Genomic DNA, 26,780 nt, shown 5'->3' with positions numbered 1-26,780 from the left:
TTTTCAATGGTCAATGGTACATGAGTGAATTTAATGGGAATCAGCAGAATATTTATACGTTTTCAAATTCTGTAATAGCCATGCCTACGGTTCTTTGTGTAATTTTGTGTCCACACGAGCATAAACGTTTCTCAAAACATAGAAGTTGAGTGATATATCTGTGTGACACTTTTGGAGTTGGAAGGCTGACTAGCGGACAGTAACCATTAGCCTAATTTCTCTCATTCCCTTATGCTAATGCAGACATAAATAAACTGTATGCATTCAACTGAGTGGACATGCTCCTAATGCATGAAGCTTTTACACATGCACGCACGCACGCACGCACGCGCACACGCACGCGCGCGCACACACACACACACACACACACACACAGAATATTACGTATAAAAGTGAATGGCCATTCACACACGGCTGAATGTTGACGTAAAAGGTTTTTGTATATTTACCAAGGTCGCCAGACATTTTACATTCCATCACAAGCATTAAATGCGCGTTTTATTATATGACACCTGTTTTGCGTTCCCCGCCAAAATGTGACTCTAAAATCCCTCATGGCTTCTACTATACATTTTTGTGTCATCATCTGGGTCCTTGACGCGTCCTTCACCTGCGCTCACATCTACAGCAAGCGGCGCATCCATTTTTGTTGCCCCATTTCCATTTATATGGATCTAAATGGCATCTTAGTGGATTGAGGCAGTGCTCTCTGCAGCACATGTGATTAACATGCTAAAGTCAGAGGCAGCGAGTCCCCTACGATGAGCCGCATGGCCATGTGTATAATAGCCTCTCTCTCTTTCTGCCTCCACTTAGCTTAAATCGATGGGCCTTCCTCCAGCCATGGCCATTTAACTAAGCAGGCCAAGCGAGCTAGCGAAAGAGCCACGGAGGATTCGGCCCGGCGGCCTGGCTTCAGCCACACTGCTGGAGCTGGATTTACTCAACTCACTGGAGTGGCTTTTATTCATGGATAGAAAAATGGGCAAAATGAGAGCGGCTGAAGTCAAGTGAGGGAAGCAAATGAGAAAGACTCCTCTTGTTGCTCACTTCGCCGTCCCCTTGAATATCCCCCCCCCCCCGTTCTTTCTCATTTCAATCTCCGAGTGAACCGTTGGGAGAATGCCTCATCCTATTACATCACGTCTGCCGTTCATCAAAGCGACAGGATGTGAATTACCCTGTCCGTGACACCTAAATCATGGCGCTACCCAAAGCCCAGGGCTACACGGAATAGCTGTTACGACATCTGGATGGCTGGGATGAGACAGGGAGCCTCCTGGCGAGCTTGACTGAGCGACGCTGCTCGCCGTGTACTCCAAAATTATTTAGCACTCTTCAAACATTGCTTTTAGATTTCCAAAGAGGGGAAAGTTAACACTGTCAGGATCACTGTTCATCCTTGTATCCATCTTAGTGGATTGGAGATTTGCACTCGCTGTAAAAGTCCACAGTGCAAGTTTCGTTGTGACGCATTTTAGCACTAATGTACATTTTGCAAGTGATTTTCCCCGAACGGCCCGTGTATGTAGTATTTGTGGTCCGGTCAAAGCGTAGGACTGCCACAGCACTTACCTTTGATCCTCCTCGACTCCTTTCTCTGGATGCTTTTGACACCCGGCTGGAGCTCGGCCTCTGCTGACATCCTCCACTGCTGAGTCCTTTGTCCGTCTCACAGCAAGTCCACCATGGGGTTCGCGGCCACACTAGTTCATCCAACTCCCAGACTCAACTCCCCAACTCACCACCTTACTTACGGGCTCGTCGCAGTCGGAATAATCAATCTCATACTCCTGCCTGGTACTTCTCTGCGAATGAAGATCCAGCCTTGATAGATAGCCCTCTTCACTTTGCCATTTGTGCGTATTAGCAAACAACACATGAAGAGCTTGATGAGCTTGTTGATCCTCCCGAGAAAAGCTTCAGATCTGGTTGGACGTAAGCCTCCGTGAAGGTCAAGTATCACATGGTCGACCGGTGCTCTTTCCTGGATGTTCACCTATTGCTGGCGAATAATTCCTCCCGAGGGAGGCGGCGGCATTGATTGTATCAAAGATTGTTCTTCACAGTAGGTCAGGAGTGGCTATTATTCCCTCAGAGAGAACATAAGATGTGATCACACGGCCTCACTCAACCCTGCAAGAAGATCAAGAAGGAGACACTGTTAATGTTGGAATGGAGATGGTTCACAAATTCAACTGACACGTACCCCCAGATTGTTGATTACAGGTTTAATTGAACATGGCACATGGCAGGCGCAGATTTACCAAATCAACAAAGATGTTATTAGCTCTTCTGGATCATCAAACCTTAATGAAAGAGCAGCAAGTGCATGCTGCTCAGCGGCCACCCTTGAAGGAGAAGATTTTTATGTGCTGCCTGTGAGTAAATTGTGCACATTTAAAGCACAAGTGGGGATTTTGTGCACGGAAACGGCCAGAAGATCAGGGCTACAGCCCGAGCGGAAGGCAGGCAAACGACAGACTGTAGTGGAAATCCTGGCAGGGCTGGAACCCCCCATGTTGTGCTTTAATGCCCTTGAATCATCTACTGCTAACAATGGCGGAGAGCCAAACTGGCATGGCAGCTGCCGCTACTTGTGTTGGCATGGTGACAGGTCTTTGTTGGAGAAGAAGACCCTCAGCCTAAGCAGACCAAAAACGTGCTGAACGTATCATCGCATTGTCAAGTATTCCCATCATTTCAATAGTGCTCCTAACTTGTCTGCTTTCATGTTCTTCCACTGATGAAAAAAAAAATCCTAATAAATAAATACAAAATGGCTGGCCTCTAATGTGGCTTCACCTGAAACCATGACCGATTGTAAGCATGTGTTAAAAAACAAAATTGATTTTAAAAATCGAACTGACCACCTCCTGGCATATTTATACATGCAACCGTACCAAGTAAACATCATCATATATTTTTACAACTGCTATCAGTATTGATGGCAAAGCAGGTATAAATGCAAGACCGCTAGGGATGCGACTCGGTCAGCCAGTCATGAGAGGAATGCATTAAGAACTCGCACTTCTCAAATTTCTTGAAAATGTCACGCCGCCGGAGTGCGCGAGCTGTTTATTCGTTCCTCTCGCCATTCGTCAGCCGACATACGCACGGCTTCACGTACTCGACTGCGCAAATGGAGACACGGCGCTGCCTGCTTGCCATCCTTTCTTCTCCTCTTATTTCCTTCAACAGCTCGTTGGTTGCCGTTGCCTCATCAGCACCAGTTCTCCTCATGCGTCTAGACCACGTGCCTCCTCTCATGCGCGCTCAAAGACAGATAATGTTTGTCAGGTCAAGGCAGAAATGGCTCTCTTGTGGAATGATAAGAGAAGTATTTTTCTTGTCACAAAAAATAATTGTATCAGAAAGCCATTACTAGTGAGAGAGAGGAGACATACGTACCTTATTGCATTTGATGAACGCGATTTAATGTGATGTACAGCTGCTTTTTTTTTCTTCTTCAAAACCAATGCTATCTAGGTCACCCACACTCCACCGTGTTCTCTGTGTTTTAACAGCTTCCACTGCCTCGTATGATTTGGGTCAGAGTTAACGAGCATCGCTCCTTCCTCCAGCTACTCTCAACTGTTACAGGATGTCAAAAGTCCCAGACAAAAGCCATCTCTTATTTATATTTTTGCTCATTTTAGTGAAGAGGGGAGGGGGGGGGGGGGGGGAAATGATGGCAGTTGATTTCTGCCAGCATTTCATTATTTGCTCACTGTTGTCTTTCTCAGTCTGCTCGCATTTCGTAAACCATCTCTGGAGATGTTTATTACCTGCCTATATACAGTGGAGCCTCAGTTTCTCGAACAAATCGGTATTCGAACAAAAAATTCACGATTTCTTTGCTTCGGATGTCGGACGAAATTCGGTTGTCGAACCTCGCGAAATGAGCCGAGAGGACCCGCATGCCAACTGACTCCGTTCGTTATTACGTTCGCGTTACTCTGAGGATTGCATCAACTCTAATCATGCCTCCAAAGGAAGCAAGTGGGAGCAGTAAAGCCATCCATCCTAAAACACAAAGACGCTCCTAAAGCAATGCGACAGACAGTGAGCGCCCGGCGCGCTGCGGGCGGTTGTGCGATCGGACCAAATGAAGCTCCCTGCGCACTGATGTCCACTTAAATATTGGAAAGTACATCAGGACTTTAAAAATATTTTCTAAATTTCAGCGACGGCTCTGTCACAATAATGCGACCAGCGCGGTGCAGTTGCGCGGTCGGCGTGGCGCTACGGTTGGGCGTTCGTCGGTGCGCTGCAGTCGCACGATCGTACAAAAACGCGCAAATGAAAAAATGCTTAAAAAAGGCGGGCGTTTTTTGTTTGAAACGGATTAAAATTGTTTCCATTATTTGTAAGGGGAAAACATGATTCGGAATTCGAACACTTCTCGAACAGCCTCCTGGAATGTATTGTGGTCGAAAACCGAGGCTCCGCTGTACGTCGTAACCTGACTATTGAACGGGGATGGGCATGCTGTGAGGAAAACCTGGCCACCCTTATCCTTAACATTAGGCAGCCATCAGTCATGCATGTCATTGATTTGTCTGGGGGATAAGATGTGTGCATGCAGTGAGCCCAAAAAGAAAACCAAGTTCCTCATTTAATTGAGTGTCATTCATTCAACGGCAGCTATTGCAGTAGCAGAGCTGAACATTCTTTTGGGGAGTGACGAGGACGGACAGGATTGGGAATGAGTTCATTAGACGGACAGCGCAGACCCAAAGACTTAGAAAAGGCAGCTAGAGATTGTGCGGATTGCTACATAGGAGTGACAAGATGCTTGGAAATGCAAGCTCCAGGTAGAAGGCAAAGCCTGAAAAGATTTATGGATGCTGTGAGGCAAGATTTGCAGTTAACTGGAAGTAGAGTAGAATATGCAGAAGATGGGGGATTAGACAGAAGCGCTTGTGGTGAGACCCAAATTGGGTTAAGCCGACAGAACGAACAAAGACGACTGCATCATAGAGGAAGATGTTACTATATTGAGAAACAAGCCTCTGTGGACCTTGTCTTCAAGGAGAAGCAATGGATGAATTTAGGGTCAATTATGCCTCCACAACGAAAAGCACCGTCTGTGCTCTGCAGCTTGCGTGCGACTAGTACGGAACGCCGTGATTTCTTTCAGGCCAAGGCTTAGTGTGGCGGCCCAGGGCTAACAGAACATTTGTTCAACGCAGCGACTTTGGCACCTTGCGCTGGTCATCTTTGTTACAAAATGCCTCCCAGCTTATGGAGCGGACATACGTAGGTGCCACAACCGAGCCGAGCAGCTCTTCCCGCTGCGTGACCTTGTGACGTCAAAATCCCATTCTCGAGTGCCTTATGTCATCCCCCCCCCCCCCCCCCCCCCTTCAAATTAGTCCTTATCGTAGCCTTACAATCAACAATCAGGTAGTCTCGTGGCCTTACAAGCTGCTATGAGAAAATTGAGGTTAATTTGTCTGGGTTGAACTAATTCGATTCCTAACTTAGGTAGTGGAAAACCCACATAAAGGTCTTTGTGGAAAAGGAGAATTTAGTCACATGTGATTCAAAGGGTTAAACAAAATTTAGATTTAGATGGGATCACAGCAGAGACAATGTTAAAAGAAGGACAGTGATAAGAGAATTACACTACATTTTTTAAAATGACAGAAACTTTTTTTTTTTGCTCCCAAGTGAATTTAAAAGTGTGTCACGGCAACTTAAACATACATAATGGAATCAGATGACTCTTGGGCTCAAAATGTTCCGATATGATAATAAAGACAAGTGGTTGTTTTAGATTGTATCTTAAGTATGAGCAACAGGTGTATGATTTTTTTCAAGTTTGATTTTACAAAAGTCAGCTTACATTTGTAACAGTTATTTGAACATTACTTGCGTAGTTAAAAAAAAAGATTATGATGGATGGATGGATGGATGGATGGATGGACGGATGGACGGACGGACGGACGGACGGACGGACGGATGGATGGATGGCCACAGATTGAGTCTTATTTCAGTTTACATAATTGATTGTAGAAAAATATGATATTATTAAAAATCATTTTTTTGAGACTCCCTTTTCCTTGTATTTGGGTCCCAATCATGCAAAACGGTCAAAGTGAAATATGTCCACTATGCCTTCCACGTATACCACTCGCATAATTAGTAACATCATTACCGTTTGACATGCACGCACTTCAAATTGAAATAAAGCAAAACTACGAAGCATGTGTAATATGTCATCGTTACGACAACAATTTGGAAAGACGGCATAAAAATCTTTCTGCTTCATTAACATGGACCAATTAGCAATCTGATGAGATGTCTACGCTGGGGGAGAAGTCAAGCAAAGTGATTAGTGTTCATTCTGAAGGCACATTGTCTGCTTAGTTGTACCAAATTTCATGGCAATCTGTCCAAATTTTGCGATATTCCAGTTTGGACTGAGCACATTGGATAAAAATTGAGGGACGGATGGCAATGAAAAGATATGAAAATAACCATGTCTGTTTGTTTGTTTGTTTGTTTGTTTTTTCAGAACAGAACATTTGAATATACTGGAAGCAGAAAAATGGGGATGGGCACAATAGCACGAAGCTAGAAACTAAAATCCATCCCAAAAGAGCAATACTGGCGCGTTAGTCCTTTCTTTTCTTTGCCTTCCAAGGTGGAGGAACTGCCAACATCACCCTGTTTAACCATGGCTCATTGGTTCACCCAATTCTGACAAGATGGAGGGTCTCTTACTCAGACGGAACAGTCAAGCGCCAAGGAGGAAAACTCATAGGCAAAAGAAATACATTTGGATGTTTGGAGCGCCCTCATTTAGTTTGTGTTGAGAAGCGATGCCCCGTTGCTTCAGGGTGAGCGGCTACAGCTGGAAAGCTAAGTAGACATTGCCACACAGTTGCTTGGCTGTGCAGATTTGTGTCAAGCGCGAGAGAGAGCCTTGGAGCTGCGCGCAGAGTTGGGTCATGGTTAACCATTCCGGCCGGGCACAGCAGCAGAAAGGCCAGCAACTGCGGCCCTGTTCGTTGACTTCTACATTACCCTGTTAACCAGCTTGGGCTGCCTGTGGACGGCAAAAGTATTTTCCATTTAGATGGAGTGAGAGACAAATTCATATGTTATGAGGCACAAAATCCGATCTTGAGGGTTTTTTTTTGCTGATACCGATTTTATTATTAGACAGGATAAAAATTTTATGAATCACCCGATTCATTAAAAATTGTGTTAAGAATAACTTTTTTTACTTTTTTTTTCTTACATATTTTTTTTAACATTTTTGGTTCATCATCACTGACTATTGACACTGATTGATTACTTCACATTTAACCTCAAGCCCTCACCCCCCATAGGAAACAATCTAAAATAACATTTCTGCTATTCAATAAGGTATAAGACATATTTGAAGAAAACTCTTTTTATAGATTTTTTTTAAAAAACTTGTCTTGTAAAACTTATCCAACCCAAATTTTGTTCTAGCTCGACTTGAGAGGTTCCACTGAAAGGTGTTTAGATTCCGCACACTACTTTTATATACCGTATTTTTCGGACAATAAGTCGCGGGTTTTTTTTCATAGTTTTTGGGGGCGACTTACTCAGGAGTGACTTATATGTGAAATTCTCAAATTTTCAAAATTCAAAACTCCACGATTGTCAAGCAGGGGACAAGGCGAAGGACTCGGATGCAGAGTCGTATCTATCTGGGATTTATTCCAGCAAGCACTCAGAGCAAAAGTACAAAACAAAGCGCCTCTTGCGAGGGAAAACACGGGGCAAAAAGTACAAACAAAAGGCGTCGCACTGTGGCGAGTCAAAAGGCTAAAAGTACAAATCAAAACGCCTCTTTCGAGGGAAAACGTGTAGCAAAAAGTACCAACAAAAGGAGTCGCACTGGAACGAGACAAAAAGGCGCTGGAGACCCAGGCACAACCAAAAGCGTCGCTCGGCGGCGAGACAAAAAGGAGAGTTCTTTCAGAGAGTTCGGACATCAAGGAATCGCTGGTGGTCGGGACGAGGCTAGACACACTGGCACAAGACAAGGGGAAGACACGGACTAAATACACACAAACGGGCGGGGACACAGGTGATGACAATTAGTATCGATTACGCGGGTGCACACAATCGGGATCAGGGAAGACAAGACAACCAACACCGAGGAAGGAAACACGAACTGAAACGGAAGGAATGACAAAATAAAACCGGAAGTAAAGTTACGACAATTGACGAGACAAAAAACTGAAAAAATAAACGCGACCGCATGACAGAACCCCCCCCCCTAGGGCCGGATCCCAGACGGCCCAGGAGCCCCAGGGTGAGCCGCATAGAAGTCCTCAAAAAGTCCCGGGTCCAAAATATAACTAGGCGGCACCCATTGCCGCTCCTCCGGTCCATAACCCTCCCAGTCCACCAGGTACTGCCAGCCCCGGCCTCTTCTGCGCACATCCAATAGTTCTTTGACGGTGTAGGCCGTCCCACCGTCCACAGTCCGCGGAGGCGGAGGGGGCGCCGGATCCGGCACCAACGGGCTGTCCACCACCGGCTTGACCTTCCCAACGTGAAAGGTGGGGTGGACTGCAAGGGACCTGGGCAAGCGTAGACGCACCGCGGCCGGGTGCACGACCTTGGCGATGGGGAACGGACCCACGAAGCGAGGCGCCAGTTTCCTGGAGTCCCCCCGGTGGGGAAGATCCTTGGTGGATAGCCAGACACGTTGACCTCTCTGGTACACGGGCGCCGGACGTCTCCTCCGGTCAGCCATCCGCTTTACCCGGTCCCCCTGTCGGACCAGCGTGGCCCGAGCCGCCGACCAGACGCGATGACAGCGGCGCACCAAGGCGTGGGCCGAAGACACCGTCACCTCCGGCTCACTGTCAGGGAAGACAGGGGGCTGGTAGCCAAACACACACTTGAAGGGGGACATACCTGTAGCCGTGGTGGGCAGGGAGTTGTGGGCATACTCCACCCAGGAGAGGTTCTTGCTCCACGAGGAGGGGTTCTGGGAGACCAGGCAGCGGAGACTTGTCTCCAACTGTTGATTAATACGTTCTGTCTGTCCGTTTGCCTCCGGGTGATAGCCTGACGTGAGACTCACGGTTGCCCCTATGAGCTTGCAAAACTCCCGCCAAAACCTGGATACGAATTGGGGCCCTCTATCGGAAACTATGTCTTTCGGGAACCCATGAACCCGGAATATGTGGTCCATCATCACGGTGGCCGTTCGTTTAGCGGACGGGAGCTTGGGCAAGGCGATAAAATGAGCCATCTTTGAAAATCTATCCACCACTGTGAGTATGGTGGTTCGCCCATGCGAGGTCGGAAGCCCGGTGACGAAGTCCATAGATATCTCCGCCCACGGGCGCGAAGGAATGGGTAGGGGATGCAGCAACCCCATGCGGGCGCCGTGGGCGTTCTTATTCCGGGCGCAGACGGGACAGGCGGCAACGTATTCCTTGACGTCTGCCCTCATGGAGGGCCACCAGAATCGCTGCTGGATTACGAACAGCGTTCGGCGCATGCCCGGATGGCAGGAGAGTCTGGAGGTGTGAGCCCAATGGATGACTTGGGATCGTAATTGAGCAGGGACAAATAGTCGGTTCTCAGGGCAACCACTAGGGGGTGGTTCGTTACCATTGGCCTGCTGTACCCGGCCTTCGATAGGCCAGGTCACGGCTCTAACCAAGCAATGAGAAGGCAGGATAGTCTCAGGCTTCTTAATTTCTGGGTCCGAGTTGAAAACACGGGAGAGGGCGTCAGGCTTGGTGTTCTTGGTTCCCGGTCTGTAGGACAAAGTGAAGTTAAAACGATTGAAAAAAAGTGACCAGCGGGCTTGGCGTGAATTCAGTCTCTTAGCTGACTTAATGTATTCTAAATTTTTATGGTCTGTCCAGACCAAAAAAGGCTGCTGTGCTCCCTCTAACCAATGTCTCCATTCTTCTAATGCCAGCTTGACTGCCAACAGTTCGCGATCCCCCACGTCATAATTCTGTTCGGCGGGCGTCAGCCGTCGAGACAGGAACGCGCACGGATGGAGCTTGTTGTCGCTCTTGGCCCTCTGCGAAAGGATGGCACCTACTCCTTGATTGGAGGCGTCCACCTCCACCACAAACTGCCGCGACGGATCAGGGAGCGTGAGGATGGGAGCGGTGCTGAAACGGTTCTTTAGCTCCTGGAAGGCCGCCTCCGCCTCTGCTGACCAGCGGAAGGGGACTTTAGGAGACGTGAGCGCGTGCAAGGGAGCCGCTGTGGCACTGAAGCCCTTAATGAATCGCCGATAAAAATTGGCAAAGCCCAGGAATTGTTGCACCTTCTTGCGTGAGTCAGGGGTAGGCCATTCCGTTACCGCGCTTACTTTCGCCGGGTCCATCTCTACTTTGCCCGGGGCTACGATGAAGCCGAGAAAAGAAACGGTGCTCTTGTGAAATTCACTTTTCTCGGCCTTTACGTATAGTTGGTGTTCCAGGAGTCGTTGCAACACCGTCTCGACGTGAACCCTATGGGTCTTCAGATCTGGGGAGTAAATCAAAATATCGTCCAAATATACGTACACAAACCGGTCCAAACAGTCTCTCAAAACATCGTTTATCATGGCCTGAAACACAGCGGGAGCATTGGTGAGGCCAAATGGCATGACGCGGTATTCAAAATGTCCTCGATGCGTGTTGAACCCTGTCTTCCATTCGTCCCCTTCCCGGATGCGCACCAGATGGTAGGCGTTGCGCAGATCTAACTTGGTGAACACCCGGGCTTGCTGTAATTGGTCGAACACGGTCGACATCAGTGGGAGCGGATACCGATTCTTGATGGTGATCTGATTGAGGGGACTATAATCAATGCAGGGACGTAGGGTGCCGTCCTTCTTGCCCACGAAAAAGAACCCCGCCCCCGCAGGCGACGACGACGGTCGAATCAGCCCTGCTTGCAAGGAGGAGTCTATATATTCATTCAAGGCTTGCTTCTCAGGTTCCGAGAGAGAATACAGCCTCCCCTTGGGTATCGTTGATCCCGGCAGCAGGTCAATGGCGCAATCATACGGACGGTGGGGAGGCAGAGAGGTAGCCTTGGCCTTGCTGAATACCTCGGCCCATTGGTGGTAACACGCAGGGACCCCGGTTAAGTCTGGGGTTGGCGCGTCTGGAGCGGAAGGCACAGGGCGCGGGTTAGACTTGATACAGGAATCATGACAGTCGGACCCCCATCCCGTTATTTCCCCTGATCCCCAGTCTATAGCGGGGTTGTGGCGTTGAAGCCATGGATACCCGAGAACGAGAGGGTTCATTGGTGAGGTCACGACATGTAGACGTATGTTCTCCTGGTGGAGGCCAATTGACAACGAGACTGGTTCGGTTATGTGAGTTATCTCAAAGAGTGCCTGTCCATTGAGTGCCTTAGCTTTCACGGGAGTGTTCAGTAGCTCAGTCTTTACCCCGCACCGGCGAGCAAATGCCCAGTCTATCAAGCTTTCGTCTGCTCCTGAGTCTATTAATACTTCGAGTTCTATCTCTCTTCCCGACTGGGTGATCCTGCCCTTGGGAAGCACTCGCCCCGGGGACAGAGCCGCCGAGAAGGCGCTTACCTTCAGGGTCCTCCTCACTGGACAGGAGAGAAGGAGGTGTCCGAGCTCGCCGCAGTAGTAGCATCTTCCCTCTCGGCGCCGCCGTAACTTCTCCTCCTCTGTTAACTTGGCTCTGCCCAACTGCATCGGTTCTGGCTCCTGGCGCTGCCGATCCCCGTACGGCCTGGAGTGGTGAGCGTCAGGGCCGGCTACTGGAACGAAGGCGGGAGCGTTGCTGCGTCGGTGCTTTCTCCACTCTTGCAGCCGGTTGTCAGTGCGGATAGCCAGAGCGATGAGGGCGTCGAGGTCGGTGGGAAGATCTAAGGGGATTAGCTGATCTTGGATGGGTCCTGACAGGCCCCGGAGGAAGATGTCATATAGTGCCGCCGCATTCCACCCGCTCGCCGCGGCCAGCGTGCGGAACCGGATGGCGTAGTCTCCGACGGTGTCTTGTCCCTGGTCTATCTGACAGAGTTGGCGAGCCTTGTCTCGGTCAGCGGAAATGGGATCGAACACCGTTCGCAGGGCCTGGATGAAAGCGGGGAGAGAGTGACAGGAGATGGAATCCCTGGCCCATTCCGCGGTGGCCCATGTGCGGGCCCTTCCCGTCAGGTAGGATACCATGTAGGCCACCTTGGAGCGCTCGGTGGGGAATTCTGCTGGGGAACTCTCAAAGTTCATCTCGCATTCTGTAATAAAAGCCCGGCTAAGGCCGGGTTCTCCGGAGTAGCGCTCTGGAGGAGCCAGTCTGGCACTGCCAGTCATGGGACCTCTTGCAAGGGAAGGAACGGGGGAAGCGACGGGTGTACTGGAGGTCGCTGCTGGTCCCGCGTTCAAGAGCGAGAGCACTTCCTGCATTTGCTGACCCAGCTTTGCTACTTGGGTGGCGACCGCTCCTCTGAAATTTTCTTGATTCCTAGCGAGTCCTCGGATCTCTTCTCCCAAGTCGCCCACCTCCCTCTGGTGCTGGGCGAGCAGTGAGGCATGGGAGCGCACTGTGGCGCACAGGTGCTCCGACTCTGCCGAGTCCATGTCTGGCCAGTGTGTACTGTCAAGCAGGGGACAAGGCGAAGGACTCGGATGCAGAGTCGTATCTATCTGGGATTTATTCCAGCAAGCACTCAGAGCAAAAGTACAAAACAAAGCGCCTCTTGCGAGGGAAAACACGGGGCAAAAAGTACAAACAAAAGGCGTCGCACTGTGGCGAGTCAAAAGGCTAAAAGTACAAATCAAAACGCCTCTTTCGAGGGAAAACGTGTAGCAAAAAGTACCAACAAAAGGAGTCGCACTGGAACGAGACAAAAAGGCGCTGGAGACCCAGGCACAACCAAAAGCGTCGCTCGGCGGCGAGACAAAAAGGAGAGTTCTTTCAGAGAGTTCGGACATCAAGGAATCGCTGGTGGTCGGGACGAGGCTAGACACACTGGCACAAGACAAGGGGAAGACACGGACTAAATACACACAAACGGGCGGGGACACAGGTGATGACAATTAGTATCGATTACGCGGGTGCACACAATCGGGATCAGGGAAGACAAGACAACCAACACCGAGGAAGGAAACACGAACTGAAACGGAAGGAACGACAAAATAAAACCGGAAGTAAAGTTACGACAATTGACGAGACAAAAAACTGAAAAAATAAACGCGACCGCATGACAACGATGTAGTGAAACCACGATAAATGAACCGTGATGTAGCAAGGGATTACTGTAATCTGAACTGCAACTGCGGCGTGGCGCATACATAAAGGACAAAGGATTCGATCATGGGATTTAATGACTTGGAGTGACAGAGATTGGGCTTGTACTTCTCGTCCTTTGTCAACAATGGGTGCGCGCCGCTGACGGCGCTTGCACTTCAAAATATTCCACAGGCCCGTATAACGATATATAAATTATATATCAAATAACTATTATATAAGCAATAATATTCTCAAACCATCTGTGCACTCTAAATCCTTAAATCCATCGATCAAATTCCTTGTCCTTTGTCAACAACGCCGCGCGTGCGCCCTGACGTCAGCCTCGTCGTTATTCCACAGATCTAGTATATAACTATATTGTAGCGTTAACAAAGTACAAGGAAAGACGTGGGTTTGGTAAACGGCTCTTTATTTAACAAAACAAACTTCCAGGCGTGTGGCGGCGTAGACTTCCAGCCACGGAAGTGGAAGAGAGCTCCATAGAATAGGACCGGGCGTGCGTAAAAGCCACGTCCGAGCCCCATCCGCCGTCCCCGGACAGCCACCCGGCCGAGCGCCGGCCCCCGACTTCCATCCACGGAGGTGAAAGAGAGCTCCGTAGAGTAGGACCGGGCGTGCGTAAAAGCCATAATAGTTTTTCAAACCTTCTGCGTCACTCCAAATCCTTAAATCCTTCAAACTCTTCGTCCTCCGTTGTCACTTAGAAACCAAGCCGCTAATGATGCCGGTAGCACGTGGGGCCCTTCGTCATCTTCGTCATCCCGTGATCAATCTTTGTCCTTTTTGTAAACAACCGCTGCGCCGCGCTGCTGACGTCACTTGAAATTCAAATTATAGTAATCCCTTGCTACATCGCGGTTCGTTTATCGCGGTTTCATTTTTTTTTTTTTGGAAGATTTTTGAAATAATTCACATATAAGTCGCTCCTCATTGGAAGTCGCCCCCCCTCACCCAAACTATGAAAAAAAAAAAAAAAACGCGACTTATAGTCCGAAAATTACGGTATGTTATAGTTATTTGGATAACCGTCAATGTTATGTCAGGCCCGTTCTCAGCTCTTCGTTTATGTTTATGTCACGTTAGCATACCGTATCGTTTCGCCTGTTGTTGCTCGTTCATGTCTGTTCTTGGTGTTGGATTTTGTCAAATACATTTCCCCCCAAAATGCGACTTATACTCCGGAGCGACTTATATATGGGTTTTTTTTCACTTTATTGTGCATTTTATGGCTAATGCGACGTATATTCCGGAGCAACTTTTAGTCCGAAAAATACGGTAATACAAATTGAGGCTAACCAAGTTTCACAAGCAGATGGCAAAAGGAAACGACATTCAAATTTATTTCCGCTTCTAATTTGATTCCAGCAGGTTTGGAAACGCACCCATGAGTGCACAATAACTGGACTCTTGTCACAACTAGGAAATGTTTTATCCAATTGTCCAAAACACCTCATGTGATGTGTCTTCCCTGAGGCATCTTTAGTACAGTGTTGATTAGGTTTGTTGCTGTGTATTTATCATGCTGGGATGAGGACAGCTGGATGGACTCCAGAAGGTCTCCACAAACACCACACCAGCCCTCATTTGCTTCCCTTTGTTTCATTATCACTGGAATCTTTTTTTATTTTACTCTTCAGCAGCTTTCATTTTTATCTCCCCTCATATTTTTGCCTCCTGCCCAATCCGGTCCTCTTCTGCTCTCATTTTCTCTCGCTCTCCAGCAGACAGAACAACAGAATGGCTGGTCGTGGAAAAAGAAAATGGAGCATCGTTATTTCTTTCTTTGATGACTTACAAAAGGCGGTGGCTACATAACCTGGGTCGTTACTTCACTTACTAAAAGCAATTAATGAGGGAAATGCACGCGCCCCCCCCCCCCCCCCCCCTCCTCAGTGTTCTCTCTTTCTCTCATTCTGTCAGCGTTTCTATAGAGCTTAGCAGTCTAAAATCGCCCCCTTTAATCATGCATGGGGTCAAATTTCAGAACACAATTGTTTATACGTGTTGTGCTGTTTGCTGCTTTTGGGTCATTTGTGATGTAAAAAGTCATGTTGATGGGAAAGAAATGTGAATGAATGAATGAATGAATGAATGAATGAATGAATAAATAAATAAATAAATAAATAAAACAAGATCATAGTTTGAACTCCGGAATTTGGCTTGACTTTTGAAGTACATATTTCCAGAATATTGGAAGACTTTTGGAGCATCAGGAGAAAACAGTATTTTGTTTCCCATTGGATATTTTTAATGGAACTGTAAAAGAATCAAAAGGGTTCATGCTCAGTCCCTGACATCAATTATTTGAGAGTCCTTAAGTCCCAAACATGTTTGACTGCAAGTGAAAGTGATTATCTTCACTGTGACTCATTTATTTATCAAATGTCTACAGAAGTCACATCTTTCAAATCCTCCCTTTATGAAACATATTTAATAAGCGATGAAAAAGCAACATTCAGTTTGGTTCACTTCCAGATTGTGGCTTCTGGCAGAAAAAGCTTGCGAGAGAAATAAGAGTGACTGACACCATACGAGAAGGAAAGTTAACATGTCTAATAAGACCTTTCACAAGTTCTTACATAAAAAGTACATTTCCGATATAAAGCCAAATGTACTAGGGTCATTCAAGGTGCAGAACAGTTTTTGAACACAATCCTCGTCCAGCAAAAAGCAAACTCGGGATATGCTTTTGCAGATATCACGTCGATATTTGAACTTGGGTCTTTATAATAAATTAGAGATAAGATCATTTAAAAAATTATATAATTAATAATATAATGAACATAAAAAGGGATATGCGTTTGCAGATATCACGTCGATATTTCAAGTTGTGTCTTTAAATTTAATAATATAATAAAAAAATAATATAACTAATAATGTAATTCATAATAATAATAAAGATATCACGTTGATATTTCAAGTTGTGTCTTTATAATAATTTAATATAATAAAAAATATATTTAAAAAAATAATTTGTGAGTCTTCCAACACACCTCAACGTCTCTCATGAATCTTACTCGAGCAATCAGGCTGCGGCGAAGTATGGAGCCATGGGAGAAGTGAAACTGGCTGTGAAACGCTTGTCATCTCGTATGTTATCACACTCTCGATACCGGGGGGATTCAATTATGCCCAGCATAGCCCATTTGCAGTTAATCATGCAGCTAATGATAAATGAAATATTTCACAATTACAAAAGAACGGCAAGGTATAGTGTATTGGGGTAGTCCATCCATCCATCCACCCACCCACCCACCCACCCACCCATCCATCCATCCATCCATCCATCCATCCATCCATCCATCCATCCATCCATCCATCCATCCATCCATCCATCCATCCATCCATCCATCCAGTATATTCTTCTTCATAAGGGGCTTTTTGAGCCATTCTTTGTCTGGCCCTTCACCTCCCCTCGGGGTAGTTATCGAAGTAATTTCGTCGTAGATACAATTTTGGCACAGAGAGCAGATACGAGCTGGAGTGAAGCTTCCAAGTCAGGACACTTGATGGCTGATTAGAGCTAAACATCAGTGAGGTTCCCCCAACTGCGATGCTCGAAAGGGTCTTGTGAGTAGACGTCATGCTGGCCACTGCAGCAGCGACAGATGCTGGCTGCTGGCTGCTAGCTGCAACGCCACAGCGAGAAACGCAGAGCGTGTTCCCCACAGGCGCCGCTACAAAAGTCATCTCAACTTAATTAAGGTTGCACATCAAACCTGCTCAAATGATTCAGCCGGAACAGATGTTTAGTTAAATCAAATGTCATCCACTATCAAGCGTGCAAAAGGCATCAACATTTTACTTGTGCCTCATTTATGTTATCTCTGGGTTCATTTCCAATTGTGGGAATTTATCATTCAAGAATGAGGCAGCATGATGCAAAGGATGGCTTTCTCCAAGGAATGATAGCTCCATTCTCTGAACCACTTTTACTCACAAGTGTGCTGAAGCCAATTCCAGCTGTCTAAGTAGGCACGGGTACACCCCAAAATAGTCGCCAGCCAATCGCAGGGCACACAGAGACGGAAACTCACGCAGGCACGGGGAGAACATTCAAATTCCACACAGGAAGGCTCTTGAATTCAAAAATGTCTGTCGAATTAAAAAAACCCGCATACATCCGCAATACTGATCATGTTCATAATGATGTTTTTGTGTAAATTGAAAGTGAAATAGACTTTCCCTTCAACACATACGCAAATGATCTCCCTCACTTCCAATGAATCAAGTCTAAACAGTCAAAATAGAAGCGATATACTTTGCCCAAAGTGGAAAAGAAAACATGACAGAAATTGAGTTGGATTACTCCTCCAGGCCTAAACATCTCAATGAATTACTGTATTGGCCCGAATATAAGACGACCCCGATTAACCGCGATCGGACAAACGGCACAACAGTGCACAGTAGTAACAATGAAATGTAGCATATGCTCACTTTGTGTCAAAGACGCACACGATCACAGCAACATATTCAGTCGATACCAGCAACCTTTAATTTACTGCTGCGCACAAGTGAAAATCGGTATAATGTCTAGACCTCGAATATAAGACGACCCCCACTTTTCCAGCCTTATTTCAATGCAAAAACCATCGTCTTAGTATATTTACCTCCTGGCTGAAGATGAAAAATATAGCAGGAAAAAGACTCTACAGAGCTAATATAATATAATAATAATAATGCAGTAATATAGCAATATTTAAATTGGCTGCCAGCGGAAGACAAACTCCTGTTGATGACATATTTCATAAAACAAAAAAAACCCAAATGCGTGTCATCCGCCTGAGCGCCTGCTTACGCCGCCGCTACACGACAATCATCAACCGCATATGGCGCTGCGGTCCCGTCTGCGGGGAATGGGACTGGAGCATGGGCCAAGCAGATGCAAGCCAACGGCCTCACCACTCAAAGGTGATGGATGCCGCGCTGCTCGTGTCGTGCATCTGTGAGAGCAGATGAATGGGGAGGAGAGCCCGATTAATTGGGTCACACGTTTCGGGGTAAGGAGTGCAGTTGGGTGGTTGCTTGCTCGTGTCGACAACTGGGCCAGTGCATAGCTAACGCGACTTGATTTGGAAGGCTGTGCTTTTTCAGTTCATGCAAGCAAGAGGCTCTTGGTCAGACTAGCTGCTTCAGTTGGGATAAAAAGAAAAACAATCACCCTAATTTTCCCAACATATTCCAGTGGTTCTGTCTGTAGATCATTATTATTATTATTACTATTATTGTTATTACAGTGATCCCTTGCTACTTTGCGGTTCGTTTATCGCAGCTTCACTGCATTGCAGATTTTATAACAAGAGTTCTAAAAACATATTCGCTGTGTTGTACTTTGTTATAAAAGAAGTTGTTATATAATAAAAGACTTCTGAAAACATATTGACAGTATTGTACCTTGTTATAAAAAGTTATGATAATAAAAGAGTCCTACAATCATATTTACAGTGTGTATACTTTAGCTACAACTATACATTTACAAAATGCGCATATTGCTGCTATGGTAACTTGTGAGCACTAGACATCCCTGTTTAACCAAGGTTAACAAGAGAACGTCACATCTACATATTGTCAGTGTCTGTGTGATCGCGCCTCCCTTCCTGTGTCTACTTCCAATCTATCCCCTACAGTGTTAACCTCTAATCATGCCTCCAAAGAAAGCAAGTGGGAGCAGTAAAGCCATCCATCCGAAAACACAAAGACGCTCTTAAAGCAATGCCACAGACAGACAGTCAGCGCCCGGCGCGCTGCGCTGCGCGCAGGCGCTTGCGCAATCGGACCAAATGAGGTCCACTTCAATTCTGGAGAGTACATCAGGACTTTAAAAATATTTTCTAAATTTCAGCGACGGCTCAGTCACAATAATGCGACCAGCGCGGTGCAGTTGCGCGATCGGACAAAAATGCGCAAATTAAAAATTCTTTAAAAAGGCATTTTTTTTTTTCTGGTTTGTTTTTTCTTTTTTAGTCTTGGAACGGATTAAAATTGTTTCCATTATTTGTAATGGGAAAAATAGATTGGGAATTCGACCGATTTGCTTCTCGCACCGCCTTCCGGAACGGATTGTGGGCGAAAACCCAGGTTTGACTGTATATTATTTTTCAGTTCTTCGATTATATAGTCAGTCACAAAACATTCAATCAAGACACCCATTTTGGGAGGTAAACTGCCACTATTCATATTAACCCTAAGAATGTAATGAGAAGGGATAATACCACGGATTATGACAAAGAGCGGAATTTAGGTCATTTGTTAATGGGTAGTGTGAGCGCACAGCACAGTCCTGTGTTATGCATGTTATGTTATATTGACTCTCTTTGTTTCATTAATGAATCAAACATGCATGGCCTAACATCAATATTTTACTCTCTTCCAAGTGTGAATTTTGAACTGTGTTCAAAAGTGGGACCCATTTCTGAGTAAAATGTACACAACTGAATGTGTAAGGTTAGCATCTCTACTAGTAGGGTCAGCAGTGATTGACAACTAGTCGTTAGCAGTTTGAATAGAAGTAGTCGAGGTGCTGACCTATACGTATACACGTTAAGAAAGAAAACCAAAACATGTACAACATGCCTCGATGTCAGCTGAGATCAAGGAATGATAGAAGGAAAGGATAGAACAAAGAAAGCAAACGCTATCTTTCCTTGATCTATCCTCAGCACTGATCTAATTGGAAATCATTACCGTTTGTGGAAGACTGACTTGAAGGTGGGTAGGAGAATGCTGTGAGAGGATCCTTTTACCTTGGCACAGATAAGAAGACAAAGAAGATTTGAAGGCAGATAGATTTTGTTGACAGCACATGCTGTGCTTAGTCGATATCGAGCGGGGTCTTTCTTACCCAGCTAATATCTGTAGCTCTCCAGCCTAATATTTCAAGCGATGGATGATTACTTCGTATGTTGTGCCAACTGGCACGACGTGAGTTGAGCTGAAGGTCATCTTGACTCATTTCCGGCTCAGAGACCAGGCGGCTGGAGACGGACGGTTTAATGTCCATAAGTGATTTGTGTTCATAGAACAAAGACAACAAGGCCAGCACGAAGAAGGCGACGGGGGCCATTGATGCAACACTGCACAGGGCCAAGCGGAATCGAGTCCAAACGTGCGGCGAGAGATTGTGGCGGCACCTCGAGGCATATGGCGAGGCGACTCGTGCCTCCCAGCTAATTGAGTCCTAATGAATCATTGGTTTGGCATGTTATATGTCCCTGTTGATGACTGGTGTCATCGATGCATCGGGCTGAGACTCCGGACATGCCCGACATTCGGACACCGTTGGCCTCCCAACTGAAGACTTCACTCAGCGACCAGATGTTGCAGGAAAGGGGACAAGGACCATTAGCGACACTAAGGCGACACAATGGAAGTAAGTGCTACTTGGCTCCTGTACGATTGATGATTGAACGCCGTGGATTGCCAAGACGCTGACAACTCAATTTGAGGTGGCCACAAAGTCACCAGTGAAAAAAACGTTTGAATGCTGCTCACAGGTTAGCTGCAGCTTTATACAATAGGCGGGCTAATCCCTTGCCAGCCAATCAGAGGGGTCATATAGACAAACAACCATTCACACCCTTGGCCAGTTTGTTGTTCCTTTGTTTACTGAGCATGCATGTTATTCAAATGTTGCAAGAAGCAAACGGAGGCACACGTGCTTATGTAATGCTGCATCCAGAATTGCATCTGTATGCTTCGTACTAGCACAATAGGCAAGGCAGCTTATATCCATTTTTTTCCGATTTTCATAGCTCATGGCCGTACTCGTCAGTGGGTCAGGTCAGGCTGAACGACCGTAGACGGGAAAAATTCATTTGAATGTTTTTGACATTTTTTTTACAAGGCTACTCCTGAATGCGATTAAAATGTCATTTCCATCACGACATACGACCTTACCTTGCATGTTAAGTAGCTCGTTTTCTTGAGAATGTGCTCGATGGTTCGCAACGAGCCTTTTGCTACCCTGACAACTGACAAAGCACCTGTCCTGTGGATTACAGCGTGCGCAGCATTCAACGCTGCACAATGCGCGGCGCCTATCTGAGCAATCTCCCCTTTTTGTTCAACTAGGGAAAGCCCAATAACCTCTGACCCCGCCACTGCCAGGGGCCATATCTTCATTCATTAATTCAATCAATAGAAATAAATGAATGAGAACTCGGACACAATATCGCAAGGTTCTTCAAGCTCCTTTTATAAAAGATTCAGGAAACTCTGTGTCCGACACGAACACTCGCGTCGGTGTAACCTTATTAGTCAGACGCATCTTTGAGGACCTCACTTCAAGTGGAGCTAATGCAAAAATTGTGATCAAAGGGAAAACAACAAAGCAGCAGCAGCAGCAGCAGCAGCAGCAGCAGCAGCAGCAGCAGCAGCAGCAGCAGCAGCAGCACAACATGGCCTAACATAATGGCAGATTGCGCCTCCTCTTCATCAATTAATTCATCAACGAGATGCTGGACTATTGATTTAGACCATAGGTGTTAAAGTCAAGGGCCGGGGGCCAGGTACGCCCGCCCCACCACATCATTTTATGTGGCCCCGAAGACAAATTGTGCATCAACTTCATCTGTCAATGCTAAAGTTACAAATTGTCAGCAACATTCGACCTGCCAACTGTTCTTCAGAATTAATGGACAGATAAGCTCTGACATATTCCATGAAAAAGTGCAACAGTATTTTACATTCCCTGCATGTTCACCTTCTGCGTAATGGCCAAGTGTCCCAAAAGTGTGCGATGAAAAGAAAATGTCAAAACCTCTTTGCCTAGTCTTTTTCTAATTCTTGCGTCGAAGCGGGAAAAGCATTATGGTCTTAATGGGTTGAGATATACGTAGCTCCCCAAACCACTCACAGCTTTTGCTGTCAGCAGCTAAATTAAGAGTCGTGCATCCACTGGGAGAGCCGACAAAGACCTTCTTACTGGAAAAGTGATGTTCTCTGGTGCTTTGTTTGGACCTGTCTTAAGCTTCACAAATCACACGATGCAGCAAAGACCAAGGTTGGACAACAACAGAAAAATATGTGAGTGTTGTTTGTGTGCCGACGGGGGGAGGGGGGGTGTTGTACAATCGCCCGATTGTCTTACAATCGAGTCGGGGAGTCCTCTGTAAGGAGATTACTTGGGGTAGTTTGTCAGAGGTCACCAATGAACTCTGGCACCAAATCCTCAATGGTGACGACCTTGTCTTACTTTTATATCTCACCGAGCTGCAACAATACTATGGTGGACCACAAATTTCCAGTTGTCTGTTTTATAGCCTGCTATCTATTTTCTTCCTGTATGTCGACAGTAAATGCCAAGGCCATGTTCCTCTTTCCCTGAGCTCTCAAGCACAAACAGTTCTCTGATAGACACATGGTCCGGTACTGAATTGTGCATTTCAACTGGTCATTCTGTCACTCGTTGCATTTTAGCCTAGGAGCAAAGTTAATTAAAGAGCATGATAGACTAACAACCATGACATCAGTCAGGTCAGTGTTATTCTCTTTCATCTGTTGTCTTTCATACAGCAACAATATTCTACAATATAGAGAACAAAACGGCATTATTTGTAGTTTTCGAAAATAAAAAAAAACTTTTTTATTTTATTTGCATTTTATTAAACCTACAAATGTGTCATTTTGCCGGACCCTGTGTGTGTGTGTGTGTGTGTGTGTGTGTGTGTGTGTGTGTGTGTGTGTGTGTGTGCGTGCGCGTGCGCGTGTGTGTGTAAACGTGTATGTATGTATATATGTGTGTGTGTGTGTGTGTGTGTGTGTGTGTGTGTGTGTGTGTGTATGTATATATATATATATATATATATATATATATACAATTTATTTATATATTATATTTTATATTATATATACGTTTTATATATATATACTATATTTATTTATTTATATTTTATATTTTATATATGTGTATATTATTTATTTAGGTATATATTATATTTTATATTATATATACGTTTTATATACTACGTATATACTATATTTATTTATTTATGTATTATATTTTATATATATATAGCCAAATTTAAAACCGCATGAGCTGGAGCGGGTGAAGCGAACAGGACATCAATCTCGAGCAAATGTTCTGTGTCCAAATATGAGCGCCAGCTGACACGCTGACCTGATTTACACGCCCCCGCGCTTCCGCAACACGAGGGTGTCTATCCCGCTCACGACCCATGACCCTGAATGCTATGCAGAGAAGAAGAGGAGCCAGACAGCTGCCCGGTTGGTTCCGTGCAGATATTGGAAATAAAGAAAGCGTAGCACGACGGCGACGGGCTGCGCGCATCCAAACATTCGTGCACCCGCAGGTCATCGTCATCCGCACAGCTCTTCTCATCCGTGTGCGTACGTGCGTATGTTGCGTTTGCGCACACGAGTCATCCAAACGCATCAAGTTGCCACTTTTCAACATTCAGTCAGAACCACTAACCGGAGAAGGTGCAAATTATGCACACGACTAACTGTGACTCATCCATTCATTGTCATTTTTGGACAGTGCGAGGTTAAAAAATGATCGAAACTTTTGATCTGATCAACATGATGCATTTATTTGACCTAATAACGCTACAGACCAAATCGAACGACATACAGTAGCTGGGTAACGTAATGAACGCAGATCAACTGCATAGGCTATCTTTGAAAGCAAAACATACAAATATTGGCCATCAGAAACAATCAAATATTGATGTTTCTGTTTAATTTGTATTAGTATTCCTGACTCTAAATGGTGCATACGGAGGACCGCTCCGCAGCCCATTTTCATTCAGCAAACCAACGCACGTCCTGTCCATAAATCTTGACACGGCGCGGAGCTGCCATGCATCCTCAAGCTCAATGACAGTAACTTAAAAAAACAATTACTTGCAAGTAGGAAGTCGCTCACCTTTTCCCATGCAGCGGAGTGTCCCATGTATGCGTTTTAATCCATTTCTGCGTCCCCTTCATGTGAGCGCGCCAAGAGAAGAGCATGCAGTGCAGAGAGCGTGTGCATGACAATCCATTTGTTAATTCCATTTGCCGGGCACACAAGGTGGAATCACATTACCGCGCTGTTCTACAACTAATTTACTGTTCAAATCTAAATTTCCGTAAAGCTCTATCTTCTTCTTTTCTCTCTCTCTCTCGCTCTCGCTCTCGCTCTCTCGCTCTCCCTTTGCAGCTCTGAAGTTGCCTGGTTACCCCTGTTTCTCATTCAAGGAGGCTGAGGCGCTGCGTGCAGCGGCCAATCATAGCGGCAGCCGGAGAGATTAACTATTTCTTGGCTTCACTATTCTAGTTTCAGGCTCAAATGAGTGCGAGTGGGCGGGGAATGTGGGCCCCTGGGTGACAGTAGAACATTTTTTTTAAATGCATAGAGAATAATGTAGAGAGAGGGGAACCGCTAGAGGAGTCTGCATTAGGGATGGGGAGAGGGGGATTAAACATTTTGGAAAAATAAAAGGCCTGGGGAGGGAGGGAGGGAGGGAGGGAGGGAGGGAGGGAGGGAGGGAGGGAGGGAGGGGTAGACCAGTTGCCACTTGACACAAGATTCTATGTTATGCAAACTGCGGGCTGCTCCTCTGAGCCACAATTTCTCCCTCGGTCGGTCTTTAACGTTCATACATCTCATTTCTCAAATCTCCAAAAAGCAATCCATCAAGGTAATTGATCACCCCCCCACTTTTCTTTTAAACCAGCCATCCATCAAGCCAGGCTACCACACCACACTCCCCCTCAGCGACACCCTCCCCCCAATGCAGTCCAGTCGTCTCATCATAGGCAGTATTGATTTCAATTTCCCCCCCGCTAGCCGCCGGGGTGAAAGGTGTAGGGGAGCAAGGCAGTTTCATAGGCTAAAACAAAGCACGCAAGGGCTTGGTGAGCAACACCACGTTCATCTTCATCCTCAACCACCATGCTGAAGCCCACCAACGTAAAAGTTCTTGTACAGAAATGTATGAAAATTTGAAGTTGGATGAAAGAGCCCAAAGCATCTCCGATTGGTGGGGTTTAGGTCAGGACTGTCAAGTTCTTCCACACTAAACTGATCTGTCTTCATGGAGCTCGGCCCCAGACTTGGATGATATATTAATTAGTGTCACATAACTTAATGTTTAAAATGACTGCTGGTTCCTTTGCAGGCATTGCAGGACAAGACCAAATCATGGACTGAGATTTCTTCATATTGTTCTGGTAAAGTGAAGAAGATTTGTGGGAAAAAAAACAAGAAGCTCTAGGACACTGAAGAAGATGAAAATTCCAGTCAGTTCTCAATCACTTTTGTGAAAGAAAGAGCAATAAATAAATATTATGTTTTTCATGTGTTCCATCCACTGCGTGCGATGGATTTATTGATGTTTTTTCTCCATCTCACCAGATTACGAATGAAAACAACGTTGTTGGGGGTCCTCCCTTCCCCCACAGAACAGCAAAAGATGGATGTAAAACACACACACACACACACACACACAGTAAAGTACATGCGCCAACACTTAGTTGATGATTGACATGCAGCTCTTGGCTCGAGCAAAGCTTTAATCCCACTGCGCTCACAGATGGACTCAGTCTTCCCTCTTCCCTCTTTTGTGTAATGTCACCAGCATGTTTTGCATTTACACACACGTACAGTACACTACATTTTACTTTTGTTTACTGGCACTCGAGTGGGGGCTGCCGTGTGGGTTCTAATCCCCCCCATAAGCCTTTAGCGGCCACCCCTGCGGCCACACAAACACACCTACAAGTAAATGCAGGCATCAACTCAAAAAATAAAACAAAGGAGGTCAGTGTCAGTAGAGGAATCAGGCAGCTGGGTCTTATGAGGCGAGAGCTAATCCTCATTTTCAAGGCCCAGAGATAAAAGGAAGCCTTGCAGATGAAATGTTGAAAAGAGACCCATGACAATTGTGGCACCTTGGTGTGTATCCACTTTTCTGCGTCCACTGATTACAACAGTGGAATATTAGCGTGAATTAGGAAGGGCGAGTTGCCCCCCCCCACCAATCATATTCTCCTTCTGCAAAGGCTTTGATTTGCGTGTAGTTAATGCTGATACTGATCATGGCTGCGAGCTGCCTTGAAAAAAACAGGCAGAGCGATAAGATACAGCGAGCAGATCCCCAGAAACAAAAAAATAAATAAAACCGAGGAAAGTCATCACCCCCACATGGTGGTCAATCTCCCTCCAATCCAGAGATTAGTGCAATCAAAATTTCCATTGCTACACAATGGTCCAATAACCCCATCTTGGTTACTACGAAGCAGGTTGGTATCTTTTGGGGTGCCCACGCTTCATGGGACTGTGAAAACGGTTGGAGAACGTTATCAAGAGGGGAAGGTCCGCTTCCTCCACCCAATTCCATGCTAATGGTTCCTATCAGTTGCATTCATTGAAGTGATTAGCATTCCAAAGAGCTCAGTAGGGGGAGGCCTGACATCGATAATTGACACATGACCCTCGACCCTAACTGCTGTGGTTATTGAAAAGTTGCCCTTTATTCTATCGAGTGTCTCTGGAGGAGAAGGTCCACTACGCAAAACGAAACTTACCTC

At 46.0% G+C, this 26,780-nt stretch overlaps 1 protein-coding gene across 1 annotated transcript in view; it reads right to left on the bottom strand.

The window, feature by feature from the left end:
* LOC125985499 (uncharacterized) overlaps positions 1–24,653 on the bottom strand; it is a 46,743-nt gene extending 22,090 nt beyond the window's left edge. Inside the window, exons 1-2 of the mRNA XM_068648672.1 lie at positions 24,133–24,653; positions 1,576–2,136 (exon numbers count right to left, since the gene is read on the bottom strand). Coding sequence (XP_068504773.1) covers positions 1,576–1,645 — 70 coding nt within the window. The 5' untranslated portion in view covers positions 1,646–2,136; positions 24,133–24,653. The remainder of the gene's footprint in view (positions 1–1,575; positions 2,137–24,132) is intronic.
* Positions 24,654–26,780: the final 2,127 nt, after the last annotated feature.

This window comes from Syngnathus scovelli, chromosome 17 (genome assembly GCF_024217435.2).
Source record: "Syngnathus scovelli strain Florida chromosome 17, RoL_Ssco_1.2, whole genome shotgun sequence".
Lineage (NCBI taxonomy): Eukaryota > Metazoa > Chordata > Actinopteri > Syngnathiformes > Syngnathidae > Syngnathus > Syngnathus scovelli.
This window is presented reverse-complemented; position numbering and strand designations above follow the sequence as displayed.